Consider the following 24,727-nt stretch of genomic DNA (forward strand, 5'->3'; position numbering starts at 1 on the left):
TACTGCAGTAGTTTCCAAAATAGGCGAAAATCTCACATAAAATACCTTAAAAAGTGCAATAAGTATTTAAAATTCAATGTTGTAAGTGAAATTGTGGAGTGTGTGGTACAAAATGGCTGTCGGCTATTTAGAATTGTATATATTGTTCAGTTATCCTATCATTTCTTTGTGTCAGCAAAATTCTGGTATTGTGTTTAATTACAACAACACGTAAGTATTTTTACGGTAAATTACGCATTCGAATTACTTATCCATTTAATAAAAACAGTAAAAAACATTTTACATTGATAGTAATGTTGAAAAAATTCATTGAACTTTTAATCTTTGTTTCGGTCGTATGTACCGCGGTACTGACCTTATTTAGATTAATTATTGGAGATAAATAGTAATTATAATAGCTAAATGTATTAGTTTATTGTATTTAATAATACTTATTGCTTTTAAGACATATCTATTGAGAAAATCAATGAATTTTTCAATCAATGGATGAGTTATTTATTTTGCAAAGATAATAAATATGAATCATAGTAGATTGTGTGGATTCTCCGTTGTAAACTTATGTGTAACCTAGTTATACATACATACATACAATCACGCCTGTATCCCATAAAGGGGTAGGCAGAACACATGAAACTACTAAAGCTTCAGTGCCACTCTTGGCAAATAAGGGATAAGGGGTTGAAAGAAAACGAAACTGTGACATTGCAGTGACAGGTAGTTATACATAGCTACTTATCTAATATAATCCATACACGAGAATAAATGTCAATGACTTACTATCACACTGAAGCTTTAGTAGTTTCATGTGCTCTGCCTACCCCTTTATGGGATACAGGCGTGATTGTATGTATGTATGTATGTATGACTTACTATCAGCATATATTGGAATTTGGGTGTGAGAATGTTTTCTTTTAATTGTGAGTGTGTTTAGTAAAACTTCCCACTTTTTCTGTTGTCATTAAGGCGAAATTTACTTGTATCTTTCTATGAATAAACTGACAAAGCGGCTTTATAGCAATCAACAAAGTGGGATGTTTTCCCGTGCACACTCACATTATTGTTTTCTTTAGTGTAAAATACTTACTAAACATTGCATAGGCAAAGACATATGTAACTCCATATTGACGGATAAAGTCTAAGAAAAAAACATACCTCAAAGCCCTAGAGAAAAAGGTACGGTGGCCAAGATGGCCTTACACCTTTGGGGAATGGGGAACCTTTCAAAAGTTTTAAGCTTGTGTCGAGAGATGGCAGTCTATGCACTGTGATTACACATTTTACTTTGACAGTAACTTAAAACCGAAATAAATTACATATATGAAAGAAAAAGTGACCAAGTCCTCTGGTGCCTGAGGCTGGAATCGAACCAGCGTACTCTCCTATCGCGGGAGCTGCCTCTTAATCCGCTCGGCCACCCAGGTCACAGCTGTCGAGGTCGAAATTATCTCTCATATGAGTAATCTATACAAGGACTCGTAGCGCCCTCTGTCCATCCCATTATCATGTCATTTATATACATAGTAGTGTGACTACTTTAAGACAGCACAAGTTGAAATATTTTCAATAGATTATAATTTAACTTGTGTTCATTAGAATTGACAGTAACTCTCTATAATACTCAATCCTCTTTGATATAGGGTAACACATTGACTAAGATACAATGTGTTAAAGCTAGGGTCTCCACATTTTCGCGTCAGGACCATATTGCTGCATTAAAGAGAACAATACAAAGCAATACAATACATTTATCTAAATATATAAAAGAAGAAACTGACTGACTGACTGACATATCAACGCACAGCCGAAACCGCTGGTCCTAGAGATTTCAAATTTGCCACGTAGGTTCCTTATAAGGTGTAGAGGAGCACTAAGAAAGGATTTTTCAAAATTCACCTCCTAAGAGGGTGAAATGGGGGTCCAAAGTTTATAGGGAAAAACAAGATTATGTACGCGGGCAATGGAGATCAATGTGCTCTGTATTTGCTTGATGAATTAATTGACTGGTCTGGCCTAGTGCTTAGTGACCCTGCCTGCTAAGCCGCGGTCCTGGTTTCGAATCCCGGTAAGGGCATTTATTTGTGTAATGAACACAGATATTTGTTCCTGAGTCATGGATGTTTTCTGTGTATATGTATAAGTATGTATTTATCTATATAAGTAAGTATATCGTTGCTCGGCACCCATAGTACAAGCACACATCGGACACTGCCGATCAAATATATGAAAGAGGCGCGTTCCTACGCACACAGTCTATGCTCGTGTAGGTGAACGCGTACCATGCTTGTATGAGTGAAATATGACAAGCCGATTGTTCGCGTTTTTGACAGGTGGTAACTGTGAGGTAACCGAGAGGGGGTGTGCGGCACTTTCAGCGGGGAGCGGGAGTGGCCATACTGTACGATAGTACTCTTTATTATACTGTGGTACAAGCTTTGCTTAGTTTGGGGCTAGGTTGATCTGTGTAAGGAATGTGCAGCAAACGACAAAGTTACGTCACTATCCAAATGCAAAAATATGAGTCTACCCGGCAGTCCAAAGCGGAGTTCCTCATAAAGCCAAAGGCGCAAAACGTTTCAGAGAGGCGCAATTTTGTGAGTCCCAGCAGATGGTGAGCGAACTTCATAGCACTAAGATCACTTAGTGGCAAAATAACGAAATGGGTATCCCAACGGTGACGATCGAGTCCGCAGTTAATCCCTTAATTAACTTTTAGTATTAAAAAAATAATACTCATGGGGAAATATAAGGCCTAAAAGTCGGGAACATAGGCGCCCTGTGAAGTCAAAATACCCCAAAATATGTCAAAGACCGCAGCTCTGCTTAAAAGCTTGAAAGTTCGCGGATTCCCCGCTGGCGGGTTGAGTCTTAATAAACCGAGTAAAAAAAATGGCGCTCGCTTCGCTCGCGCTTGCTATTTATATGTTCTCTTTTAGTTACTTAGGAAAAAATCCGAACCTGCTTTCCTGACTTAGCCACTATAGTGCTCTATTTTGCTTGTTTGTAAGGTGACCCTCAATATTTATTTATTAAAAAACTGTTGTAATTAGTAAAGGGTGTAATGTTTTAATTGTTTCAGATACAAATTCGATGTTGAATACACAGTCAATGTCAGTAAAAATGTGGAATACATCATGGAGTTTGCTGGGGTGAGTCTTTGATACAGTAATACCCCGCTTTACGCCCCCCGTTTAGCGCGGATTTGCTATAACGCGATTTTTAAATTTTATGGATTGGAAGCAAAACGCCACTCAGAAAACATTAGATTGTTTTTTAGAATAGCTTTGTACTTTGTATAATTTCTTGTGTTAATATTTTTTTTTTATGAATACTTTTGCTTATTAAATTGTATCTTGTTTTTTTAATGCATGTTAATTATAAGATGTAATGTTTTGAAAAGAAGTGGCCCGCCGAGTTTCTTGCCGGTCCCATAGTGGATACCCTCCTCCAACTGAGGGGGGACTGAAATCTTCTCGAGGCTGAGGCGTAGGGTTAGAGCCGGCGTAGTTTTATTTGACGTTCATAAGCGCATTGTAATATGCCTACTTGGAAAATAAATATTTCATTTCATTTCATTTCAGATAAAAAATAGGACTCTATCATTTATTTTTTAAATGTAAAATGTTAAGGTTTCTATAAACAAGCTGTTTGATTGTAATTTTTCAAGTAAAATATAAACTTTTTTCGGTTTGATTTTAAATTTAGTACCTTATTCCTTTGACGACCGGTCTGGCCTAGCGCGTAGTGCCTGCTGAGCCGCGGTCCTGGGTTTGAATCCCGGTAAGGGCATTTATTTGTGTGATGAGCACAGATATTTGTTCCTGAGTCATGGATGTTTTCTATGCATATAAGTATGTATTTATCTATTTAAGTATGTATAAGGGCTATGGGCTAAGTTGATCTGTGTAAGGTGTCCCCAATATTTTTTTTTATATTCAATTCATCCTTTATTTGCCATAGAAGTCACATTGGACGTTTACTGTGAAAAGGTTCTACAGTGGCCCACATGTCCAATGAAAATGTTCTATGTCCACAGGACTCCTTCGACACCCCGGCGCGAGTGACCGTGGCTAGTAACTTTGCCAACAGCACATTTCCTCTTTTTGTCACAGCGCGGCAGCAAAAAGGTATGTTCTTCTGCAGACAGAAATAGAGATGGGCCGAATATTCGGTATTCGGCATATACGGCAAGTTTTTCAATGTTCGTATTCGGCCGAATAATTCGGTTGCATTGTCGAATATTTACCGAATAAACAAAATAAATAACGAATGAAGATCTTACGTATTCCATTGGATAAGAAGCTCCTATTTTAGTAGCTTTCTAAGGTACTACTAAAAAGAGGTAATTGCCTATGCGTCAAAATATAAATACAAAGTTGAAAAAACCGTAGTTTAAGAGTTGAGAAGAGTTCAGAGTTGTTTTAACTAAGTTTTAGTTAAATTCACTAAATCGTAAGAACATATCGTCACTACTTTAAAAAAAACTTGTATCTTCGTCTGTCAATGAAAAGAAAATTGTAGTAAGTATGTATTATTTTATTTATTTATTTATTTATTTACACAAAGAAAATTACACAGTATGACAGTAAATAAAACTAAAGCACCGTGAATTTTAAATAAACATTACAACAAGTAACACAAAATAAAATATTAAACAGCAAAATTAAACATAACATAACACACTAAATATACTAAATAACAGATGAAGGCCTAGCATCCAATGTATGGAATGCATATAGACTTACTGCGTTTAAACTTTGAGGAACAGCGTGAGATACGAGATTTTTTAAAAGTAGTGACGATATGTACCTATGTAGTTCTAGTAACATATGTTACCATTATCAATCATTTAATAGTTTTAATCTTAACATCCGCTTAAATATTCGTATTCGGCAAAGTCCATATTCGGCCCATCTCTAGACAGAAACATAGGTTCGGCCACACATAGGGCGTTTTGATAGCGGAGCATTAGCGGAGCGGAATGCGAGCGCATTCAGAGCGGATCCGCGGCGCATGATCCGCTATACGCTCGCGTGGTCACAAAACACAGCGCGCATTGTGAGCAGGCTTGTCTGAATATGGATTAAAGCCTACGCCACACATAAAGCGTTTTGATAGCGTAGCGTTAGCGGAGCGCAATGGTAGCGGTGCGCCGGCGGAACACTGGCGTTCCGCTCGCAATCCGCGCTCGTTAATTCCCGCCGGCGTCCGATGGGCGCAACGCCAGCGTTCGTCCGGCGCACCGCTATCGTTGCGCTCCGCTACCGCTCCGCCTACGCTATCAAAACGCGCATGTGTGGCCGAGCTTTAAATGTTAACATTGTTAACCATTTAGCTAATTGTTTTATTCCAAAATGTTGTTTTGATTTCTTATGTGTCATTCAATAGCAATACTTATTAGAAGTTTATAAGTAAAGTTGCAAAATATAGGCTTAGATTAGAAGTTACCATGTGCAGAAAACGCACCCATCCGCTTTGAATACGCTCGCAATCTGCTCTGTCCGGCGCACCGGCATCATTGCGCTCCGCTAACGCTGCGCTAATAAGAAGACCTGTCAACTCATAGCAAATGAAAACATTGAATTATTTATTACCCATTATACGAAGTGTTACGTGCTGAAAAATCGTTAGCATCAAGGCTCTCTGTGGGAGCTAACAGATTGATTCAATAGAAAATAATCATCGACTATAGAAAATAATCATCGACTAAAATGACTCGGTGAAAAAGGGCACAAGTCCGAGACTTGTGCCCTTTTCTCGAAAGGTCAGTCAGTGGTCAGCAGTGTTTCCATGACAACGCATACGACTTGACAGTTTGCGCACTTGTAATACAAGGCTTATACCTTTTGAGAAACGGGCCCCTGGTGGGACTTGTGCCCTTTTTGACCCCCGACGCAAAAAGGACGGGGTGTTATAAGTTTGACGTGTATGTCTGTCTGTGTGTCTTTGTGTCTGTCTGTGGCATCGTAGCTCCGGAAGGGATGAACAGATTTAGATTTAGTTTTTTTTGTTGAATTAGTCTGGAGTGTTAGCCATGTTTCGTGAAAATCGGTCCACTATGTCGTTTTTTTTTTTAATTTTTGTGTGACTACACCATGTTATATTTGTCCAGGAGTGTCATCCTGGCAGCTGCCAATGGTGGTGGAAGTACCTGGTAGTTATCAGCAGTTCACAAACATCTCTCGGACTTTGTGTCCGCACAACAACATGTTTGCTGAAGACGAGGAGACATGTGGTAAGACGCCATTTTGTTTTAATAGTTTTAAAATTATACTTTTAAAGCCAAAACACATTAAATCCTGACCAGAAGGATTTTTGTCAAGAAAGAATGTTTAGGAAGGAAGAATGTTTTTTTTTATGGGATAGGAGGCAAACGAGCAGACAGGTCGCCTGATGGTAAGCGATCACCGCCGCCCATGGACACCCGAAACACCAGAGGTGTTGGAGGTGCGTTGCCGGCCTTTAAGATGGGTGTACGCTCTTTTCTTGATTATTGTCAAGATGGCGCTTTTATTCACGCTTTCGAACCCGGCTCGTACCAATGAGTTTTTCTGAACTTATGTGCGAAATGTCATTTGATATTTGCCAGTCGCTTTTCGGTGAAGGAAAACATCGTGAGGAAACCGGACTAATTCCAATAAGGCCTAGTTACCCTTCGTTGGAAGGTCAGATGGCAGTCGCTTTCGTAAAAACTAGTGCCTTCGCCAAATCTTGGGATTAGTTGTCAAAGCGGACCCCAGATAAATAAATAAATAAATAAATATTATAGGACATTCTTACACAGATTGATTGAGGCCCACGGTAAGCTCAAGAAGGCCATGAGCCGTGGCAAATGCCGGGATAACGCAAGGAGAAGGAGGGCATAGCGAATGATATTCCGCTTTGTGTGGTAGGGCACAGCACAGCGGATATCGTCTCGCTCGAATCTAGAGCAGAGCCCAACTGGGGTAGTACCTCCGCCTTACAGAAGACCGCAGCCAAATAGCACTAGACCCTACTCATAGTGTTGTGTTCCTGCCGGTGAGTAAGGCTGCCAGAGCTCGACGAGGGTGCGGTGTGTTGGTGACGGAAGGACCTGTGGAACTAATTTGTTCCGTCTATTGTCCTTTGAGTCGTCGGCAACCCGAACCCTCCTTAGAACTTGTACACTCCTTTTTGCTGTGTACTTAACACGGGAGTGTATAAGTTTCTAATGGGTTGGCAACGTGCTTGTGACACTCCTTGAGTTGCAGGCGTCCATAGGTTACGGTGACCGCTTTCCATCAGACGGACCGTGTGCTTGTTTGCCACCGACGTAGTATTAAAAAAACCGGCCAAGAGCGTGTCGGGCCACGCTCAGTGTAGGGTTCCGTAGTTTTCCTTATTTTTCTTAAAAACTACTAAACCTATCAAGTCCAAAATAATTTTCCTAGAAAGTCTTTATAAAGTTCTACTTTTGTGATTTTTTTCATAATTTTTAAATATATGGTTCAAAAGTTAGAGGGGGGGAGACGCACTTTTTTTTCCTTTAGGAGTGATTATTTCCGAAACTATTAATATTATCATTCATTTTTAAATACCTATCCAACAATATATCACACGTTGGGGTTGGAATGAAAAAAAATATCAGTCCCCACTTTACATGTAGGGGGGGGGGTACCCTAATAAAACATTTTTTTCCATTTTTTATTTTTGCACTTTGTTGGCGTGATTGATATACATATTGTTACCAAATTTCAGCTTTCTAGTGCTAACGGTTACTGAGATTATCCGCGGACGGACGGACGGACGGACAGACAGACATGGCGAAACTGAAAAAAAAAAAAAAAAAAAAAAAAAAAAAAATAGGAGGATGATGATGGCGCTTTTATTCTGATATATGCAGTGACAGTTCAGTATAGTATGAAGAAAATAGTTGTAATGAAATCCCGCAAGATGGCGCGTAGTCATATACTTCTGGTCAGGGTTTGAAACACGTTGCGATGGTGCTTTTTTTTTTTTAAACAAGTCTCACTTCGCGTCCGATATTTTCATTGTGATTCGGCTTATAAAATATATATATTATATTATATTATAGGACATTCTTACACAGATTGACTGAGGCCCACGGTAAGCTCAAGAAGGCTTGTGTTGTGGGTACTCAGACAACGATATATATAATATACAACTACTTATATACATAGAAAACATCCATGACTCAGGAACAATTATCTGTGCTCATCACACAAATAAATGCCCTTACCGGGATTCGAACCCGGGACCGCGGCGTAGCAGGCAGGTTCACTACCGACTGCGCCAGACCGGTCGTCGTCATCAAATATCATATTATTTGAACGCACGTTGCGTTTTAATAATGTGCTTGACAACCAATTCTCATAATATGAAAACTAAGGCCAAGCGATTGTCGGCTTTTGGTTATCAAAAAATTGTATGATAACTATCGCCTATTGCTGTCAGTGAAAACGTGGTTAAACTTGCATGATGTCGAAAATAAAATTCGACCAGATCTGGCAAGATTGGTCGCGCGATAAATGATAAAACATCAGGCCGTCCCTATCGCACTATTTGTAAGTGTATGTTGTATGTCCATTGCCTGTATGACAATTTTACTATAATGTGATATTTCATTTATTATGCTAATGCTATGACAAAGATGTCCCACTCTACATCATTCTTTTGGTTTAAAAAAAGCGCGAAACCGCACTGGCTGGGTCGCCATGTAGTATTCAAATGTTCCTTCTTTTCTATGTCTGTGAGCGCGACCACCGACTGATCGGGTTTTATAAATATACACGGTGAATCTGAGTAACCCGACAAATTTTAACAACGCATTTCTGAGGCCTAAAGAAAGAAAAAAAAATGTTATAAACACATGAAGAATTTCGTAAAATTTTTTTTTTACTGTTTAAATGTTTTTTTACGTGAAAAGTAAAAGTTTTCATAAAAATGAGTATTAACATTTGTTTTTTAAAAAAACCTCATTTTTGAAAGATTTGCTTGTCACTTTTTGACATCTAAAATGTGTAATGGCAACAACGCCGTTAAAAAGGCCTTTTGTATGAGTAACAACAAGTTTTTTTTTGCAATTGGTAATAACTCTGAAACTAGGCGTTTTTAGTCTATATTATAATATTTTCGAAAGAAAGCAGTCATATACGTGGTTTAGGCAACCGAAGAGTCAGATGTGCTGTCATATCTATTCAGAATTTTTCAGTAAGTATTTTTTGTAAAAAAACAATAAAATATGATCCACCGACCGACTCAAGTGACGATTTTTCGTTTAAATCGGGTTAATGTTACAAAAAATACTTCCGAATACTACTAAATACTCTCGAATACATGTGGATATTCACAAATACATGCATTATTAAAAATGAAAAACTATAACATATTTAGATTTACACAGGATGGAGAGGGAGGGGTAACCCCAAACAACGATGGATGTATTGTGTGAAAGAGGATATGAGAAAGAAAGATGCGAGTGTTCAGATGACGAAAGATAGAGGAGAATGGAAGAGGAAGACGTGTTGTACCGACCCCACATAACGTGGGATAAGGGTAGGAAGAAGAAGACACAGAAGTAACCTAAATGTGGTTTTGGAGAATATATAAAGTTTATATGCCATTTTAGTTTTAAAATGAGACCAGGAATACCCTGTTAAGATTTGTCGGGTTATTCACTGTGTATAAAAAGATTTATCTTTCTGTTCACGCTGACTTAGTCAATGGGGGACGGATCCGCGTCTACTGCGGACCCCTCATACGTAAATAATTTTATTGTTATCACGTTTTATTATATTATATCACCGACCTACACTTTTAAGTTTAGACAAGCTTATACATTCAGTTAAAAAAAAACGCTTGAAATATGAATTTATGTACATTTTCGGGATCCATATTTTTTTGTTTATTTCTTTCTGTGTGAGTATATAAGCTTATTGTCTTTAATCTAATCGAATGAGTAACAGTCTCAAAGTAGATGTCTTTTTACTAAAGAAAAACCACTGAAAACCATCAAATATTGTTCAGAAAATAAAATTCTACCACCAAAATAGATGCCAACATAGCATCTATTTTGATATCTCTGCAAGGGTTAAGTATAACGTCATAATTTCATCGAAGTTTGATGTTGAAAACTTTAACATTAGCATCGGTGAGGCTTTCAAAATCGTTGCCAATTTACCTACGACTAACTCTATCCTATATTCATTTGATTAGATAGCGGATACTATCCCCCACTGCTAAAGTAAACCATAATTCTATAATTATATATTATGAAATTGTTTTATTTACTCTGGGGACTGTAACGAAACTGATAGATTAAGTTTTATCACCAAATTGTCAGCAGCCACGAAATTAAAATCATGAAAACTGTCACGAATCTAATTGGGATGACGACTACATAAAAAAAATGGCATTCTGTTTAGTCCGTCAGTTAGATCGTCCAAAAATACTGAACACATATTTTTCGCTTTTTCTAATTAATGAAAAAATACAAACTTTGATGCTCTATCATCAAAGTTCCGGAGTGGGGGCTTGTGACGTCACTTCTAAGTAAAAATTGTACCTAGGCGTGACGTCACGCGAAATTTCAACGCACTGTACCGTCGTCATTTTTCGTTTACGAGAAAAAAGAAAAAAATACGTGTTTAAAATTCTTTGATAATCTAACTGACGGACTAATTAGTTTTTTTTAGTCGTCTCGCCTTTTTAAGAATCACTCCTCACTTTATTCCCTCTGCCGAAATACATGCCTAAAAAGAAAAAGCCGTACGGTCACGGACTTTGTTGATTCACTTCTAGCCCGTTTTATACTGGACACGTCATAGCTTAACTATAAAATGACAAAATTATTGTGGCCTCTAAATGGCTCAACAATTAAAGTCCGTGAGTGTACATTATGCAGACTTGCACAGTAAAAAAAGTACAAAAACATTTTGTGTTTCAAGTGTGTCAAAATGTACGTAAGTACGGGACAAATACTAACCCCCGTATTCATGAACGTTCACTAAAATTATCAATCCGATAAAGTTCGTTTGTCCCTTTCCGACGTATTGGTGTGATAGAAAGGGACAAACGAACTTTATCGGGTTGATAACTTTAGAGTACGTTTATGAATAACGGGTAAGAGTGTAATGATGATGACACAGAGGATGTTCAATACATTCGTGCCAGTTATGTGATAATCTGTAGTGACGTTATTTACATAGTTTTTTGTTTGTTCCATAAGTCTTAGTTAGATAGTAGTTATAAAGCCATTATACCGTAAATTTAAAATATAATTGAGCACAAATACCACTTTTCAGATGTCTCGAACCAGAACACGCCTCTCGTCCATTTAACGTCCTCATCACCAGATCCGATAGAAGTTACTATTGTAGTAGAAACGGTCAAGGATTTCTACATAAAACTAAATACTACTACCAATATTACGGTCACGCCGAGCCAGCCGAAATACTACTTCTTTCCTTTTAAACAGGAAAAGGTAAGTGTTAATATGAACATTGAACATAGAGGAATAAGTAAGGGAAGAGTTGTAACTCCATACATCAGTAAATGCAAGTTATTTGTAGTGACATCTATCGTCATTCAGGCGTCAATCACGCGTCAACTAGCGTAAATTATCAGTACTGCTACTTATCAATAGGTGTCGCGACGAACAAAAAGTCTAATACTCAACAATTTTTAGCTAACATTACAATAGTATTAATCAGTACTCTGTTTTTAAATTCCTTCTGCTTGTAATATAAGTTGTAAACTGTTTTAATATTATATTTTTGGCAGACGCGACACTGTTGACACCTAGTGCCGTGTAGTGGTACTGATAATTTACGCTATTTGACGCGTGATTGTCGCGTGTGTGATTGTGCAGATCTACCTGTATTTTTTCTAAATTTGGCATTACTCTTGGACAAGATATGCTTTAACATAGAGTTGAGAGTCGTTTTAACTACCTATAACTTTTGTTCCATTTAAAATCACATAAAAATTAGGCATAACTTTAACATTTTACTCTTGATTTCAAATTCGTGAATTCTCCAATATTATATTATAAGTTTTAGGAGACCTGAATTCTAAAAACTAAATTTAAATTTTCAGGAGATGGACTTAAAGAAACAGAGTGAGAAAAGACAGTCCATGTGTAGCGGGGAAGAGAAAAGCGTGTTTTTAGAGAATATCTTCGAGAGCCAGCAGTCATACTCGTGGTTTCGACAACCGAAGAGTGTCATTGTCATGATAGAGTCAGATGATGATGTGTGTGCTGTCATATCTATACAGAACTTTTCGGTAAGTTTTATTTGTAAAAAAAAAACTATAATGTGAGCCATCGACCCAACAGGAGTCAAAAGTTTCAAAACGAGTTTTCGTTCGGCTAACTACAAGCTCTATTACAAAAATACTTGCAAATACTTCTAAATACTTATGAATACGTGTGGATATTAACAAATACATTCATTATTAATGTCAAAAAACTGACACATTAGTAACATAAGTGTATTTACGGAGAATATCTTCGAGTGTAAAAGCCTATCGAGAAAGTTGAATAGGCTTAAGCAAAGACATATAATATAACTCCATCTAGACAAGTAAAGTCTAAGAAAAAAACATACCTCAGTGCCATACAGAAAAAGGTACGGTGACCTAGATGGCGTTACACCTTTGGGGGACGCTAGGCTAGATGGCACTAATATTAATATGTGACATTTTAATACATATCAAGCTAAGGATATGGGCCAAATTGTCAAAACTGGGGTTCAAAAGTTTTAAGCCGTTTAAGCCACTGTGATTACACATTTTACTTCGACAGTAATTCTCTGTAATACTCGATCTTTTTTGGCTTAAGTAACATTTTATATTTGGTTTCAGTGCCCAGTATTCGACAATGAAAGAAATATACTATACGACGGATACTACCTTACGATGACGAGGCGAGGCGGCATCACTTTAAACGTAAGTAATCTAGGAGTTAGCGCGATTTTTTTATACTACGTCAGTGACAAACAAGCATACGGTCCGCCTGATGGAAAACGGTCACCGTAACCTATGAACGCCTGCAATTCAAGGGGTGTCACATGCGCGTTGCCAACCCATTAGAAACTATTACACTCCTTTTTGCTGTGTTAAGTACACAGCAAAAAGGATTGTACAAGTTCTAAGGATGGTTCGGTTGCTGACGACTCAAAGGACAATAGACAGAACAATTAGTTCCGTAGGTCCTTCCGCCACCAGCGCACCGTACCCTCGTTGAGCTCTGGCAGCCTTACTCACCAGCAGGAACATAACACTATGAGTAGGGTCTAGTGCTATTTGGCTCCGGTCTTCCGGTCTGTAAGGCGGAGGTACTTCCTCAGTTGGGCTCTGCTCTAGATTAGAGCGAAATGATATCCATTGTGCTGTGCCCTACCGCCATAGCTGGGCATTAACTCGTTAATCCGTTAATCGTTAATTAACGAAGTTAACATTTCGATTAACGGATTAACTTTTAAGTTAACTTGAAAAAATGTTAACGGACTCGTTAACTTCCGTTAAATTTCTCCGAGTCCGTTAATCGTTAATCTAGTAGGGCACTGGCGCCATCTGCGCTGCGAAAAACACGTTCTGAACGCTACTATAAAAGCCCGAAGTACGGCAAATCCTATGATTTGCCGGTAAATCCTAGGTTTTACCGATGTCGATTGCTAAAAGTTCGAAATATTACCTAAAAAAGTATTCTTCACGTGGATTTGCTTTTACTAACTTTGATTCGGTGAATCCTAAGCTTTACCATGGCGACTGTTGTAGTGATAGGGCAGCAAATTCGAGCCCTATTTACGACCACATTCGCTTCCCTAGCCTCTACCGCCCAAAGTGCCACAACAGTCCCGTTACCGCCAGCATCTCTCCTGACACAGCTCTTGGCAGTATCTCAGGCGATCACTGCCTTCCACGTGCAGCCTAGAGTTTAATAGGCTAGCTGTACTTCGGCCTTATACAATATAATACGTTATAGTGGATACTGATGCAACTAAATAATTAAAGAAAAGTTCAATTTTTTTCACGTGTTAACGGATTAACGATTAACTTTAACTTACGTTAAATTTGTCGAAATGTATCGCTTTAACGATTAACGAAGTTAACTTTTTTAGTAACGGATTAGCGATTAACGAAGTTAACTATTTGATTAACGGTGCCCAGCTATGCCTACCGCACAAAGCGGAATATCATTCGCTATGCCCTACCTCACATCCTACCCCCACAAAAGGGAATGTACAAGTTTCTAATGGGGTGGCCAACGCGCATGTGACACTCTTTGAGTTGCAGGCATCCATAGGTTACGGTGACCGCTTTCCATCAGGCGGACCGTATGCCTGTTTGCCACCGACGCAGTATTAAAAAAAAATCCTAACGCATTAGGATCCTTAGGCGATGGAAAACAATACCTTCATGATTGTATTATTGACTTAAAACTGTAAGTAGGTATTGTTTATTTAAAAGAGAAATCTTGAATTCCAGCAAGACATGTTCCCCGTTGGCTTCTACATAGTTTTCATAGTGAAAACTTCAGATGAGGACTGCACGGGGCAAATCTCGAACAAGACTCTACCCACTATGGCGAGATATCTGGGGTGGGAAGAGACTTACGTGGAAACTACGGCGAGGACGAAAAACTTCACGTAAGTTAGCAATACTTAAAAACTCGCAAGTAAAATGTACAAAAAATACTGTGCAAATACATTTAAATACATGTGAATACAGGTGAACACAGTACAATTATTACTTGAAAATCTAAATTCCATAATAATACGTCGCAAATAAATACCATACAGATGCATACTTCATATTCATGTCCTATAATATTTATTTATATGTATTAGGTACCTAGTATTTATGCAATCTTCATAATAGTGAATATGAAAACCTCAGACCCACCATGGCATGGAAAATACATGCAAATACGTTTGAATATGTGTAAATACATTTTAATACAGGACAATTATTCATTAAACGGTTTAAAAGCGCTTGGACATATTTATTCGTACATGATATATTAGTACATTTCGTTATAAGTGCGAGAAGTATGTCATTACATGAATTTATTCTCGCACGTGTGACGAACGACGTTTTTTAATACAGTTACGAAAAAACACTACTACAACGAAATAAAACGATAAACAATGCGAACTCCCAATTTTCGCATTGACATTGACGTACGTATCTTTGAAGGTTTAAACTTGCGTTCATATTTTCGATTTTGCTATCCATCCAACACAATTTATTTATTTCATTGTCTGCCATAAAAACATAAACATTTACGATTTGGGACGATTGTTTAATATATACCTACATTTTAATTCAATCGACCATTTATGCCTCGATGTATTACAAATAACATAAAAATATAATGACAAATCGCGTAACATATTAAGGTTTTTGAACGTGCTTGCATTAAGTTGGTAACATTGATAAGACGCCACTACTTTAAATGACAGACGACGCGTTTCGTCCCATTCCACGTTCTGTTTACACGACTCATTATGAGCCACTTTTTCAAAGTGTAAACCATTTTATAAATTATGTTTAGTATGACTAAAATTAAGCAATTACATATGAAATATCAATGTTTTAAACATTAATCACTTAATAGTATTTTTATAGTTTTATTCCGTCTTAGTAAAATATACTAATATTAAAACAGCTCGGTAAGTAGCCGTAAAATGGAACGCATACTTTTTACGCACGAGTGCGTAAAAAACAACTTCTCGCACGCTAAACAGCCAAAAAACGGGCACTTTTTGAGCAACTGTATTAAAAAATATAATATAATACAAGCCAATTCCTTGTGGTAAGCATAATAGCGGAGTTTGTTCGGCCGCGTTTGTTTTATTTAACTAACCGCCTAGTTTTAAATAAACCCATTTGTTTCAGCCTTCGCATCATAGCCACGATATCGTACCAGGACTATTTGATCGCCGCAGGGGCGGCGTTAGGCTTCTTCTTATGTTTCTATGTGGCCTTTATAATCACAGTGTTGTACCAACGACGGAAGGCTAGGCAGGATGCTGAAGCTAATCTAAATGAAGGTAAGCAGAAAATATAAGAATATTAATAAAAAAAACTGCAAATATACAAACGAATACAAACAAATACATACATACGAATACATTCGAATACTGGTTAAATCTAGGTAATATTTCTTGTAAATAAACTCTAATATATCCCAAAAAGGTAAGTAATGGTACCATTACTACATGATGGCAACAGGGGCGGCGCTAGGCTTCTTATGTTTATATGTGGCCTTTATAATCACAGTGGTGTACCAACAACGGAAGGCGAGGCAAGATGCAGAAGCTAATTTGAATAAAGGTAAGCAGAAAATATAAGAAGGCGATAGTAATGTAAAAAACTGCAGAAATACAAACGAATACTTGTTAAATCTAGGTAAATTGAGCAATATAACTTGAAATACACTTTAAAATATCAAGAAAAGGTAAGTAATGGTACCAGGACTACATGATAGCAACAGGGGTGGCTCTAGGCTTCTTCTTATGTTTCTATGTGGCCTTTATAATCAATCACAGTGGTGTACCAACGACGGAAGGCGAGGTTGAGGCGAATCTGAATGAAGGTAAGTAACTGCAAAAATACAAACGAATACAAACAAATACAGACGGATACAATTAAAGACTGCTTAAGGCTACTTATCGAGGGCAGTTGCCTTATTAAGATATTTACCTACCTACCTACGTGTTCATATTTTTTCGAATGGTAGGTATTTGTTCTAACTTTTTCAGGGTTTATTTTTAACCCCCGACGCAAAAACGACGGGGTGTTATAAGTTTGACGTGTCTGTCTGTCTGTTTGTCTATCTGTCTGTCTGTCTGTCTGTTTGTCTGTCTGTGTGTGTGTTTGTCTGTGGCATCGTAGCTCCCGAACGGATGAACCGATTTCGATTTAGTTTTTTTTATTTGAAAGCTGTGTTAGTCGGGAGTGTTCTTAGCCATGTTTCATGAAAATCGGTCGACTATGTCGCAGTCGGGGGTTTTTTCAAAATTTTAATTCAGGGTTTATTTTATAAACTGTCATTGTGAGTTTTATGCATCGTCGTGGTTGCTAACAATGTCGAAATTTGTTTACCCTTAATATGGCAAAAGAATATCAAAAATTATTAAAAAACGAATTCACATTCACTACCAGATAAACAAAATTAAAATTTTGAAAAAACCCCCGACCGCGACATAGTAGACCGATTTTCATGAAACATGGCTAAGAACACTCCCGACTAACACAGCTTTCAGACAAAAAAAACTAAATCTAAATCGGTTCATCCGTTCGGGAGTGACGATGCCACAGACAGACACACACACAGACAGACAGACAGACACGTCAAACTTATAACACCCCGTCGTTTTTGCGTCGGGGGTTTAAAAATGTCGCACTACGTTAGAAACCGGTTGTAATTTATAACCGCTCGCTTGTACGGCGAGAACCCGCTCAAGAACCCGCTTAGCGGGTTCTCCGGCATCTGAGAAAATACGAGTGCCCACCAGGCGGGATCATGCGAAAGTGTTAAACGTGTTTTTTTTTTTCAGCGGAATGCATATCATCCCCCTCGACACCCCATGACGCCGACAGCGTGTCTATACGCAGACGCCACGCCACGCCAATCAATGTGGAAGCCGAGAGCTCAACGCAGCGTCTAGTGGGCGAGGGAGATCGCAGGGACATCGGTAACTATACTAATAGTAGTTATACTCACCAAGTTTGTCTGTGTGTCTGTCCGAGGCTCCAATATACTTACTGTCAAACAAACAGCAAACTTACTTTTTACTCTCCGGCCGGAAAGCGTCAAATTTCTGGCCGCTGCGCTAAACGAAGTTCCCGAGTCCCGTGTCCGTTGAAATGAAAAATAATACACACACCTTGGCCACAGTATAATAAAGAGTACTATCGTACCGTATGGCCACTCCCGCTCCCCGCTGAAAGTGCCGCCCACCCCCTCTCGGTTACCTCACAGTTACCGCCTGTCAAAAACGCGAACAGTCGACCTGTCATATTTCACTCATACAAGCATAGTACGCGTTCACCTACACCAGCTTAGACAGCGTGCTAAGAATGCGCCTATTTCATATATTTGATCGCCAGTGTCCGAGGTGTGCCTTGGCCAATCAATAAGAAAGCCTCAGATCACATGTTTGTAATCTACTAGTAATGATAGACAGACTACGTGTATGTAATCTACTAGTAATGATAGACAGATACGCCACGCCGATCAATGTGGAAGCCGAGAGCTCAACGCGTCTAGTGGGCGAGAGAGATTGCAGGGACATCGGTAACTTTACTCATACTAAAGAACTGGCAGGGTCGCCATGTGATGTAGAGACTGGAGAGTATACTAGAACTGGTTCGTATAGAGTACACATTGTGTCATCATCATCCTCCTTGCGTTATCGCGGCATTTGCCACGGCTCATGGGAGCCTGGGGTCCGCTTTGGCAACTAATCCCAAGATTTGGCATAGGACTAGCTTTACGAAGATGACCGCCATCTGACTTTCCAACCCGAAGGGTAACTAAAAAACGTCAATAAATTTTCTTGTCAGATATTTCAGATCACATGGAAGGTAGTTTCATCAAACTGGCCTTCATGCAGCCTCGAGTATCTGTCACGTCAGAACTATCTAACGTGACACAGCTGTATTCTGACGTGACACAGCTGTATTCTGACGTGCCAGAGATGTATTATGACGTGACGCAGTTGAATTCTAACGTGGCACAGCTGTATTCTGACGTGGCAGAGCTGTATTATGACGAGACAGAGCTATACGGTGAGCATAGTGGTGTGTGATGACGTTTTAAGCCCGTTGTTGTGTTTGTTACAGTCATTACATAATCATTACATGCCATTATGCTTTCTGTAGTATAAAATTAATGTTTTATATGTAGCTTTATGCTCGAGAGTCATATAGTCTAATTTTAATCTAGGGGCATTTTCATAATTTGGGACCCCCCAATTAGCGTAAGTCGTTAACAAAAATTAACTCACTGTCAGTTTTGTAACGATAATTAAGCGTGAAAAATCAATAAAAATATTGCTTTTGTGTTAATTACATAAACTTTAAGCGATAATCTACATTCAGAATGTGAAAAAAGTAAATTTTTAGACAGATTTTATGCTTAATTATCCCCTTTGGGGGACGCTCGGCTAGATGGCGCTAATATTAATATTTGACATTTTAACACATATCCATTATCCAGCTAACAATATGGGCCAAATTGTCAAAACTGAGGTTCAAAAGTTTTAAGCTTGTGTCGAGAGATGGCAGTCTATGACACTGTGATTACACATTTTACTTTGACAGTAACTCTCTATAATACTAGATCCTCTTTGGTACAATTAAGTGTTTTACTACTACTAGGTACTACTACTACTACTACTACTACTACTACTGATGTTGTTTTGTTACAGAATGCAGTTCATCATCAGACACAGAGTCAGACTATTCGACACTAGATGACATCAATCGGGAGAAAGATCTAAGAATTATGGGGAGGCTGTGCGTCGCTAATCTAGCCAGGTATACGGCCTTTTCTCAAAAAAACACATATTAATATTATAAATGGGAAAGTGTGTGTGTCTGTTTGTTTGTCCGTCTTTCACAGCAAAACGGAGGGACGAAAAGACGTGATTTTTTAGGTGGAGATAGTTGAAGGGATGGAGAGTGACATAGGCTACTTTTTAACCCCCGACGCAAAAACGACGGGGTGTTATAAGTCTGACGTGTCTGTCTGTCTGTTTGTCTGTCTGTGTGTGTGTCTGTCTGTGGCATCATAGCTCCCGAACGGATGAACCGATTTAGATTTAGTTTTTTTTGTCTGAAAGCTGAGTTAGTCGGGAGTGTTCTTAGCCATGTTTCATGAAAATCGGTCCACTATGTCGCGGTCGGGGGTTTTTTCAAAATTTTAATTTTTTGTCTCTTTAGTAAAAAATAAATAAATAACCGACGACCGGTCTGGCCTATCGCGTAGTGACCCTGCCTGCTAAGCCGCTGTCCTGGGTTTGAATCCCGGTAAGGGCATTTATTTGTGTGATGGGCACAGATGGGTTCCTGAGTCATGGATGTGTTCTATGTATTCTATAGATGAGGTCTTGGTAGCTCAGATGGTAGAGCACTGGGCTGGCGATCCAATGGCCGTGAGTTCAAATCTCACCCAAAACTTTGCTCTTTTAAATGTATTCTTAGTTTTTTGTGCTTGATAAAAACTAGAGATGGGCCGAATATTCGGTAAATATTCGGTATTCGGCATATTCGGCAAGTTTTTCAATGTTCGTATTCGGCCGAATAATTCGGTTGCATTGCCGAATATTTACCGAATAAACAAAGCAAATAAGTAATGAAGATCTTACGTATTCCATTGGATAATAAGCTCCTATTTAGTATAGTTTTCAAAGGAACTACTAAAAAGAGATAATTATGCGTCAAAAATTCAAAATGTAAATACAATTGTTTTTTAAAAAAGTTAAAAAACCGTAGTTTAAGTGTTGAGAAGAGTTCAGAATTATTTTAACTGAGTTTTAGTTATCCACTAAATCATAATTCATAAGAACATAGTTGTAGTAACATATGTAACCGTTATCAATCATTTACTAGTTTTAATCTTAACATGCACTTTAGAAATATGGCGTAACCGAATATTCGGCCGAATGTTCGGTTCCGTAAGAGCTGAACCGAATGTTCGGTTCGGTAAGAGCTGAACCGAATGTTCGGCCGAATATTCGTATTCGGCAAAATCCATATTCGGCCCATCACTAATAAAAACTAATAATAAGAATTGTTTTTAGGTGTCGCCCCCGAGTATTGCAAGCGCGCTCCAAAATGTATCTCTGGAACGTTTTAACAGTAGCTGTATTTTACACTTTACCGGTCATACAGCTGGTTGTGACATATCAAAGGGTAAGTTTGTTATCCATACTGTACTGTGTGTGTGTCGGTCTGTGGCATCGAAGCTCCCGAACGGATTTTTTTTTTTAATGGGATAGGAGGCAAACGAGCAGACAGGTCGCCTGATGGTAAGCGATCACCGCCGCCCATGGACACCCGAAACACCAGAGGTGTTGGAGGTGCGTTGCCGGCCTTTAAGATGGGTGTACGCTCTTTTCTTGAAGATTTGAAGGTCGTATCGGTCCGGAAATACCGCAGGCGACAACCGATGAACCGATGAACCGATTTAGTTTTTTTTGTTTGAAAGCTGAGTTAGTCGGGAGTGTTCTTAGCCATACATACATACAATCACGCCTGTATCCCATAAAGGGGTAGGCAGAACACATGAAACTACTAAAGCTTCAGTGCCACTCTTGGCAAATAAGGGGTTGAAAGAAAACGAACGAACATTCTTAGCCATGTTTCATGAAAATCGGTCTACTATGTCGCGGTCGGGGCTTTTTTTTAAATTTTAATTTTGTGGTTAGGTTAGGTTATAATAAAACTTTTTTTTTTCAGTTACTTAACCAATCGGGCAACGCGGATCTATGCTACTTTAACTCTCTCTGCGCTCACCCCTTACTGGCTTTATCGGATTTCAACCACGTGTACTCTAATTTGGGATATGTGGTACTAGGAGCACTATTCCTGGCTGCTGTGTGGAGGAGACACGATTGGTACCAGGCACGGCTTAGGAGAGAGGTAATATATACCTTCTTAAACTTTGTCATTAAAACAATAGTGGGATGCTACACTTTAATCCTATGAGGTAAGGAAAATTAGGTCCGGATGCTAGACTACATTTGAATTTCTTAAGAAAAATTTGGTTGGCTCCTGGACTATAGTATTATAAAGTGTGATTTTGTACGGTGGGATTTTTGACTACAGTCAATTAAGGTAATATAAAATGTGAGGATGCTAGACTACATTTGAGTTATTAGACTGTAATCAATGGTGTAAGTAGTTTTCTAATAGGACTCTGGACCATAATCTAATAAACCAACATACTTTTGGTGGGATTCAGACTAGACTATAATTTATAACGTAGGTATTTTTCTAAAGGGATCCCGGGCTATAATCTCATAAGGTAAGATTCTTTATATGGGATACTACACTATATTATGTAGTGGCTGTACTGGTAAATAAGTGGGTTAAGTGTTTTTTTTTAACATAGTAATGGTAAATTTTTTGAGTATTGTATAACTAGCTTTATTAATAGTGTGTGAACCTGTCTTAAAAATCTATATTATTTGTGGTCATGGTTCGTTAATATTTCTTGTATGTGGGTAGCTTTTGCACATTGTAATTTTTTCCTCAGTCACCCGTTGACCACGAACGCTGTAAAGAGTTCGAAACGTCGGGATGAATTTAAAATTCATTATACGCGATTTAATCCGTTTCCATAGTTTTATTTCATGAGTAACTATCGCGGTAACCGAAGACAATATTATTTATTTTTCATTTATTTAAAATCGCATGCAAGTTCGCGCGTCGTCGATGAGTATGCAAAACAATACAAAATAACTATATTTTCTCAAACATGGTATGAAATATTGATGTTATGTGCCTTATAATTGGCAGCGAAGTATGACGTTGCAGGTGCGGCTAGGACGATTGATAGATAATGGAATTTCATACAAACCTTGCAGGCCAAGGCCGGCAAAGTCTTCTTTTTAGGGTTCCGTAGTCAACTAGGAACCCTTATAGTTTCGCCATGTCTGTCTGTCCGTCCGTCCGTCCGTCCGTCCGTCCGCGGATAATCTCAGTAACCGTTAGCACTAGAAAGCTGAAATTTGGTACCAATATGTATATCAATCACGCCAACAAAGTGCAAAAATAAAAAATGGAAAAAAATGTTTTATTAGGGTACTCCCCCTACATGTAAAGTGGGTTCTGATTTTTTTTTTCATTCCAACCCCAACGTGTGATATATTGTTGGATAGGTATTTAAAAATGAATAAGGGTTTACTCTGATCGTTTTTTGATAATATTAATATTTTCGGAAATAATCGCCCCTAAAGGAAAAAAAAGTGCGTCCCCCCCCTCTAACTTTTGAACCATATGTTTAAAAAATATGAAAAAAATCACAAAAGTAGATCTTTATAAAGACTTTCTAGGAAAATTGTTTTGAACTTGATAGGTTCAGTATTTTTTGAGAAAAATACGGAAAACTACGGAACCCTACACTGAGCGTGGCCCGACACGCTCTTGGCCGGTTTTTTAATTTCCAAACACAGATAATTGTGACATAACATCCAGGTATTTAGCCAATTAAAAAAAAAACTATAAGGGGCTTTATAGACGTGCCGACTGCAACTGGTACGGGCCCTAGACAATATTTGATTTTGGGTGCGTTTTCATACAAAAAAATTTTTTTTCTTTTTTTTTAACTTTTTGTTTTTTTATAAGCGTATACGGGGTTTCCAAGGGGAACGAAAATTCGATTATTTTTGCGCTACGACGCACCGTTTAGGAGATACAGCCATCCAAAGTTACTATTTTCAGTAGACTTTATTTATTTCATACCATGTTTGAGAAAAGCACTATACATACCTCGGCGGGAAATGGGGTTGCCCGCCTCAGACCTATCCGTCCGTCTATATGTCTTCGGCCGGCAACCCCCTTTGTCCCGGCCTCTGTAGTAATGTACTATTATTTGTATTTCAGAAAGAGCTAGGCATACCACAGCACTTTGGCCTCCTATACGCCATGGGTATAGCGTTAGTCAGCGAGGGAATGTTATCAGCTGCCTACCACGTCTGTCCGAATAGCATGAACTTTCAGTTTGGTAAGTCTTCCATACATACATACATACATACCAAAGAGGATCGAGTATTATAGAGAGTTACTGTCAAAGTAAAATGTGTAATCACAGAGCATAGACTGCCATCTCTCGACACAAGCTTAAAACTTTTGAACCTCAGTTTTGACAATTTGGCCCATATTCTTAGCTTGATATGTGTTAAAATGTCAAATATTAATATTAGCGCCATCAGCTGAGCGTACCCCAAAGGTGTAACGCCATCTTGGCCACCGTACCTTTTTATCTCTGACTTTGAGGTAGGTTTTTTTCTTAGACTATCCGTCTATACGGAGTTACATATGTTTTTGGTACATACATACATTCATAGTATACAGATTCAATCCATACATTTAAGTATATATGGACGCCATACGCCTGTATGTCCAAAAGGGGTGGCAGAGCACTTGAAACTGCTCAAGTTTCAAGATGTATTCCATTCATCCATCCAAAACGTCCCAATTTGTCGGTTACTAATTTAGAGATGGGCCGAATATTCGGTATTCGGCATATTCGTCAAACTTTTCTATGTTCGTATTCGGCCGAATAGTTCGGTTACATTGCCGAATATATACCGAATAAACAAAGTATATGAAATAGCGTAAGTTGTTTCGTAATTCATCGGATAATTACATCCTATTTCAGCATTCTAATTAGCTACCATAGTAGACGTGTGCGCCGATCATAAAACGATCGGCGGCGGCGTTTGCCAAAAAATCGGCGGCGGCGGCGTATTTTCGGCGTGAAATCGGCGTGACCGTGATTTTATGTTTCTTATATAAAAATCATTTGTTTGTTATTATTCTTGAAATATTGATCAATACAGGTGTACTACGTATAATTTTATATAAACTATGAGTTTAAATAACACATGGAAATGAACACGGAATAGGAAAAAATACTTTCGAGTAGGTATACGCTAATAATTATCCTTTGCTGGCACAAAACCTTTTTTGATCAATGTTGGCTTGCATTTAAGGATTCCTTCTTTAA

The 24,727-nt window shown here is 38.4% G+C and overlaps 1 protein-coding gene across 2 annotated transcripts in view; it reads left to right on the top strand.

Moving 5' to 3' along the window:
- LOC125240310 (SID1 transmembrane family member 1-like) overlaps positions 1-24,727 on the top strand; it is a 35,566-nt gene continuing 10,839 nt past the window's right edge. Inside the window, exons 1-14 of one of the 2 annotated variants that reach the window (XM_048148190.1) lie at positions 1-210; positions 3,077-3,146; positions 4,034-4,124; positions 6,110-6,232; positions 11,283-11,461; positions 12,076-12,264; positions 12,844-12,927; positions 14,470-14,630; positions 15,883-16,037; positions 17,547-17,684; positions 19,422-19,530; positions 20,796-20,907; positions 21,454-21,636; positions 23,602-23,722. In XM_048148190.1, the coding sequence (XP_048004147.1) occupies positions 113-210; positions 3,077-3,146; positions 4,034-4,124; positions 6,110-6,232; positions 11,283-11,461; positions 12,076-12,264; positions 12,844-12,927; positions 14,470-14,630; positions 15,883-16,037; positions 17,547-17,684; positions 19,422-19,530; positions 20,796-20,907; positions 21,454-21,636; positions 23,602-23,722 (1,813 nt within the window). In that variant the 5' untranslated portion in view covers positions 1-112. The remainder of the gene's footprint in view (positions 211-3,076; positions 3,147-4,033; positions 4,125-6,109; positions 6,233-11,282; positions 11,462-12,075; positions 12,265-12,843; positions 12,928-14,469; positions 14,631-15,882; positions 16,038-17,546; positions 17,685-19,421; positions 19,531-20,795; positions 20,908-21,453; positions 21,637-23,601; positions 23,723-24,727) is intronic. The other variant, XM_048148191.1, reaches the window with a different exon arrangement.

The sequence above is a fragment of the Leguminivora glycinivorella genome, chromosome 27 (assembly GCF_023078275.1).
Source record: "Leguminivora glycinivorella isolate SPB_JAAS2020 chromosome 27, LegGlyc_1.1, whole genome shotgun sequence".
In the NCBI taxonomy this organism is placed as follows: Eukaryota; Metazoa; Arthropoda; class Insecta; order Lepidoptera; family Tortricidae; genus Leguminivora; species Leguminivora glycinivorella.